The 5,571-nt window shown below is 31.3% G+C and overlaps 1 protein-coding gene across 1 annotated transcript; it reads right to left on the reverse strand.

Moving 5' to 3' along the window:
• Nucleotides 1-33: 33 nt before the first annotated feature.
• On the reverse strand, nt 34-5,212 carry LOC132729695 (proprotein convertase subtilisin/kexin type 5-like). The gene is made up of 3 exons (XM_060715518.1): nt 5,038-5,212; nt 1,895-4,609; nt 34-1,309 (listed from the first exon to the last, which is right to left on the reverse strand). Exons 1-3 carry the CDS (start codon nt 5,125-5,127, stop codon nt 1,133-1,135), a joined length of 2,982 nt encoding a protein of 993 aa, XP_060571501.1. The 5' UTR covers nt 5,128-5,212; the 3' UTR covers nt 34-1,132.
• Between the last annotated feature and the right edge of the window lie 359 nt (nt 5,213-5,571).

Here is a 5,571-nt window from a genome sequence, read left to right on the forward strand (position 1 = left end):
CAGTGTTGAAATATACCACAACACCACAGAGATAAATAATATTTATATAAAATTCTAATTTTTTTACTAGGGCTTGCAATTTAATTTTTTTATTTTACTGCGTCAACCTATGACTGTGCAAAAAGAAATAGGAAGAACATTCTACAGATATTAAAGACCTTTTGCAAAAATTCTGACTCGTAAGAAAAGATTAAACATGCAATGTACACCTTGTAACATTAAACATTATCAACATAAAATAAATATGAATTGTTTAGCATTTATGTTGTATGCAACTTTATGATGTTTAAAACATTAAAGAACAAATAAAATGAATTTAAGTGGCATTATGTTCATTATTTACATTGTCAAATACAGAATACTTAAATTTACATTTCTAAAGATTGACTATTATTATGGTCATCGAGCAAAAGTTAATACTATAAACAGTTAGGATTAAATACAAAAACTGCGTGCACTCTTTTGATCAAGTGAAAATTATAGATATATTCTGAAGGGCATTTACAGAATTCGCCATGCACTACTTGGGTTATTGATTATAGAGAAATAGAGAAGTGAAGTAGAATACAAATTAAAAATCAATTAAATAAATAATGTCACTTTAACAAAGTTTGTAGCACAAGAGCATGATGTCAAAAAGTAATTTAGGTTTGTGATTGTGAAATACAAATATTTGAAAATAAATATATAACCTTGTGCAAGTTTGAAGTACCATTTTCGGTTTGTTAGAAAAGGTTCTTGTCTTATTTCTAGTTTCTCAAATTAACACCGTTTACATACTTAAATGACGAGTTCTGAAAATACCAGTTCAAGGGAGCATGGAAGGACGATTGCATAAACTAATGTCGACTTATAACATGCCTAATCATTGGGGACCTTCAGGATTTTACATCCTTTATTTTTATTAAGTTTTCATTCTTACTATTAGTTGTGTGCGTTTTAAAAATACTTAAAATACTTATATCTTTGAAATACTTATATCTTTGAAATACTTATATCTTTAAAATACTTATATCTTTAAAAATGCTTATATCCTTGTTTGAAACACTGAAACTGATAACATCATAATCACATACATTAATAACACTCTGATATATGTTGAATCATTATATAACAATTCTATTTAGGGCTGTTAAACATTTGTTTCCTCCTCGAAGCATTTGTTTATATGGCTTCCGTCGGCCAAATGTAAACTTAATGTGTCCAGACAGACTTCAGAAGGTGTATCCTCTGATACCGTCCGTACATTCATGTCTTCTTTCTTCATATGTAATAACAGAATGTTTGGTTTTATGACATTTTTATCATGCTGAAATACATATAATTAAAGGGTTAAATGTTTGTTAAGGTGAACTTATGAGTCAAGGTAAGATTTCTATATTAATATGCTAGTATTAATATTTAAAAAGAAATCCCGATTTTTTTTTCGCAAGCATTGTTCACAAAAAGGTAAATGGAAATCGCAGCCTCAGTTTTATTGAGTCTATTGTTGAGTGCAAAATGGAAATTGCAATACGGCTCCTAGCTCAAGCTGGAGCGGTATTAACTCTTTATTTCATTTTTCAAAAGAATTGCCAGTTTCCTTCTTTAGCAATAAGAAACAAGTAACCAGGACAGAAACAAACATAACATAGACATGTCCTGGTACGACATGATATAAGATACGTGTTTTCGTTTATGACTGCAACGCATTCACATTCAGGGTCCCGTTTGCGAAAGGCATACAAGTATAAACAGGCAGAATGACATCAAGCCTGCAATTTTTATCATTTTTGACATTTATTTTTCTCGTTTTCAAAACTGCTAATCTCTTACATAAATGCTTTCAAATATAGTACATATTAAATAATAGGCTGTAAATAAACACAATTGTGAAAAGAATTGGTTCGATTACCTGTGTATATTGACGGCATATTCCTAGGAATTCATTGGTTTCTATCAGTAGAACTCGGCAATTGACAAAACATAGACACGTCAACACACTCAGAAATATTAATGAAATAATTGTAGCAGTCACATTAAAACATCCATTAAACCATTTATATCCTTTTGGGCAATGTGTTAAGCACTGACCATCATGTTCAATATACGGATATTTGCATGAATATTCGTATATACATTTTTGCTTATCTTTCTGGTAAAGCTTATTGTTTTCACAACGTGATAAACATCTATATTTGCTTATCTGTCTATATGAAGAAAATAAAAGGTCGTCCGAAGTATCAACTATTAATGGACTAGAGCGTGGACATGTATCGACACATTTTAAATCATATTCATACTCTAATTCTTCCGGACACTTTGCGGTACAGATATTACCATGTTGCAAGGTCCAATATGGACATTTAGATAAACACGTCAATCCTTTATGTTCTAGATATTCATGAAAAACGCTGGCTATACTAAAAATATTCAGACTTGAATTGATCACAAGTTTGCTAAAGGGAGGACATTCTTCAACGCATGTAGTATCTAGAATGTATTTGTATTTTTCGGAACATTGTGTAGAACACTTATTCATTAAATGGACTGTTTCATTTGGACATTTTTCTAAACAGCTAATACCTGTAGATGTTTTGTTTTCATATTTCTCTCCGCATGTCTTATTATGGCAAAAAATACCATCAAGATAATTTTCTTCTGGAGGACAATAATTAGTACATTTCATATTTGTATCGACAACTTGCTTACTATGACATGTTTTGAGGCACTCGTACCTAACCACAGAAAAGGTTTTCGCAAGCCATCCTACATTTTCCCCTGTTGTCCACAAAGTCATTGTCATTTTTATCTCACTATTATACAGATATAGTTTCGGGCATGTATGCAAACAACTTTTCTGGTGTAATGCAGCTCCCCTAGAGCAACTTGTTGAGCATTTATTAAAATTGATGACCGTGCCGTTTGGACATTCTGTAACACACAATATACCTTTAGATGTCTGTTGTTCATACAATTTACCACACGTGTTATTATGACAATAGTTTCTATCTATATATGGATTATTTTCGGGACAGAACTTTACACACACATTTTTGCTTATAAAGTCGGTGTCACAAGAGGCCACACACTGAAACATCGATATCTTAGTAGATTGTCTTTTTACCGTTGAATAAATGGTTAGCGTACGTTCTTCTAGCAAATGACGTATGCGTGGGCATTTATTAACACAAAGGTTTCCTTGATCAAACATGAATTCAGGGCAATGAGGAAGACACATATTTCTGTGAATATATGTGTTTTCTGGACAGTTGGCCATACAAATTAAATATGAGTTTACTGTATCTTTTATGAAATGTCTCACAATGAATTGTTTATCAATAGGACATTCCCTTACACATGTTCTTCCGTTCCTAATATATATTGAAGTAAGATTCCAAGGCACTTCAAAGGAGTTTGACAATTCAGTTTCCATCGGACAATTAACAACGCATGTATAATTGAAGTATAATGTTTCATTACTGCAGTTTTCTACGCATTTAAAGACAGACGTTTTCACATAATCCTTTTTCCAAACTTTTCTATATTGTCTGTCAAAATACTTATACAAAGTACTCCAAATAAAATAGTCGACATATGTTTTCTCCACATATGGTGATAGCACACCACACGACTGTAAACAAGTGTTATTTGCCAAAACTGTATTCACTGAACATATATCTACACAAATATTTTGATGTACAAGGAAATACTTCTCGTTTGGACATTTTCCAACGCACGCATCATAATAAAATAATTCGGAACATATGTTTCCAAATATACAATTTCTGCCAATTGTTACATTATTTATAATTGGACTTTGATCTGGGCATTTTTCTACACAAGTTCTATTGAACGTAAGTCTTGGATACTTTGGTACACATTCATTATTAAGGACAAACTTATTTTCCTTTCCACAAACGTCCACACAGATTTTAGATCCATCCAAAAGCTTGTCGACAAACATGAATTCTTTGGAACAATTCGCAACGCATGAAGTATTTTGTAGAATTGGTAAATGCGATGGACACGAGGAAACACAGGTTTTGTTTGAATCAAACTTTCTCTCGAAAGGACATTGCTCAACGCATCTATTTCCATCCATGAATTGGTATGTTTGTGGGCATGTGTTAACGCACTGCCAGTTAAGTTGCCTTTTGTCTACCGGACACGAAGATACACAATAATTGTTGTTTTTTAAATAAGGACATGTTTTAGTACACTTACGATGGAGAATATTATTACCTTTTGTTACATTTATAAGATATGAAAACTCATTTGGGCATTTTTCTAAACATGAATCGTTTACAAAATAAGTAAATCCTGCTGGGCATGCTTCTACACAGGTTCGGTTGAATACTAATTCTGACCACGCACACGACTGGATACATTGCTTCTCTAGATATATGTACGGATACCAACCTATTGCCCTAAGTTTCTCCTTAATAAAGTGATCTTCTTTGCACTCCGGCTGACATACTCTGTTTTCATCAGTAAACCAGCTACCACAGGTTACATTACAGCTGGTACCATTAATAACAAAATCTTGCGGGCATTTAGCTACACAACCAGCGTCGGTCTTGTAAGGCTTATATGAGGGACATTCTGTTTCAGGTCGGGCGGAATTGATCTATATATAAAACAAACAATTCTGGTATATTCAAATACTAATATGCCATGTGGGTTGAAGTAGTTAAACTAAATCATTAAGAAAATAAACCCATAAACATATGTATTTCAGATTCGTAATTATTTTTTTTAAGTAATTGATATTTCAAATATAATTATATGAAAATAAAATAAAATAGTGATTTTTATGCATAATGTGGGTTTGGCTGACAATAATATGTGTTCACTCAAGAAAATTAAAAAAAGAATCAGTGAATTGATTTGCGTTTAAAGGTGAAACTCCAGTTGGTTAATTTTACAATCGATATGTACATTAAACATCGAGAATAGAAAGCACTTATAACAATTAATAAAACAAGCCGTGTACGAAGTTTTTTTTATATGACTCAATACATGCAATAAATAAATAGATTAAACAGTTTTACTTACGGTTACTAATATAAGGAAAGTTGTCAGCAACCATTTATTATCCTTTGTCAAGACAATTAATTGTTCTATTTTCCGCTGTACAATAATCATTGTTGTAAATCTATGAAAAAAACAACAACAAAACAACTTATCTATAGCAAATAAACGTAATAAACATTGAACGTTATGATTACACGTAAATCAAACAGTTAAAATATACGCTTTATGCTTTTCAAAAGAATATGAATTGAATATGATTTCTATATGAATTCAATTGATTATTGATTTTTAAACGTCACTGCATTGTACAATAACTCAAATCGTTGCTGCACAAATTATTACATAAACTTGTCCGTGTTGACATTTAAATGCAAACAGGTTTATAAGTAATAAATTTAAAAATTAAAAATGATCTGAAATTGTTTGATAAATTGATTTCATTATTTTGAAAATTTGCAAATATGAGATCAATAGGAGACCTAAATCATATAAAACATGAATGACGTGTCTACTCTACGCCAGTCATTTGAAAAATAAAAGAATAATACACTTTAG

This window comes from Ruditapes philippinarum, unplaced genomic scaffold, assembly GCF_026571515.1.
Source record: "Ruditapes philippinarum isolate M1 unplaced genomic scaffold, ASM2657151v2 ctg1519_1_1_1_1, whole genome shotgun sequence".
Classification (NCBI taxonomy): Eukaryota; Metazoa; Mollusca; class Bivalvia; order Venerida; family Veneridae; genus Ruditapes; species Ruditapes philippinarum.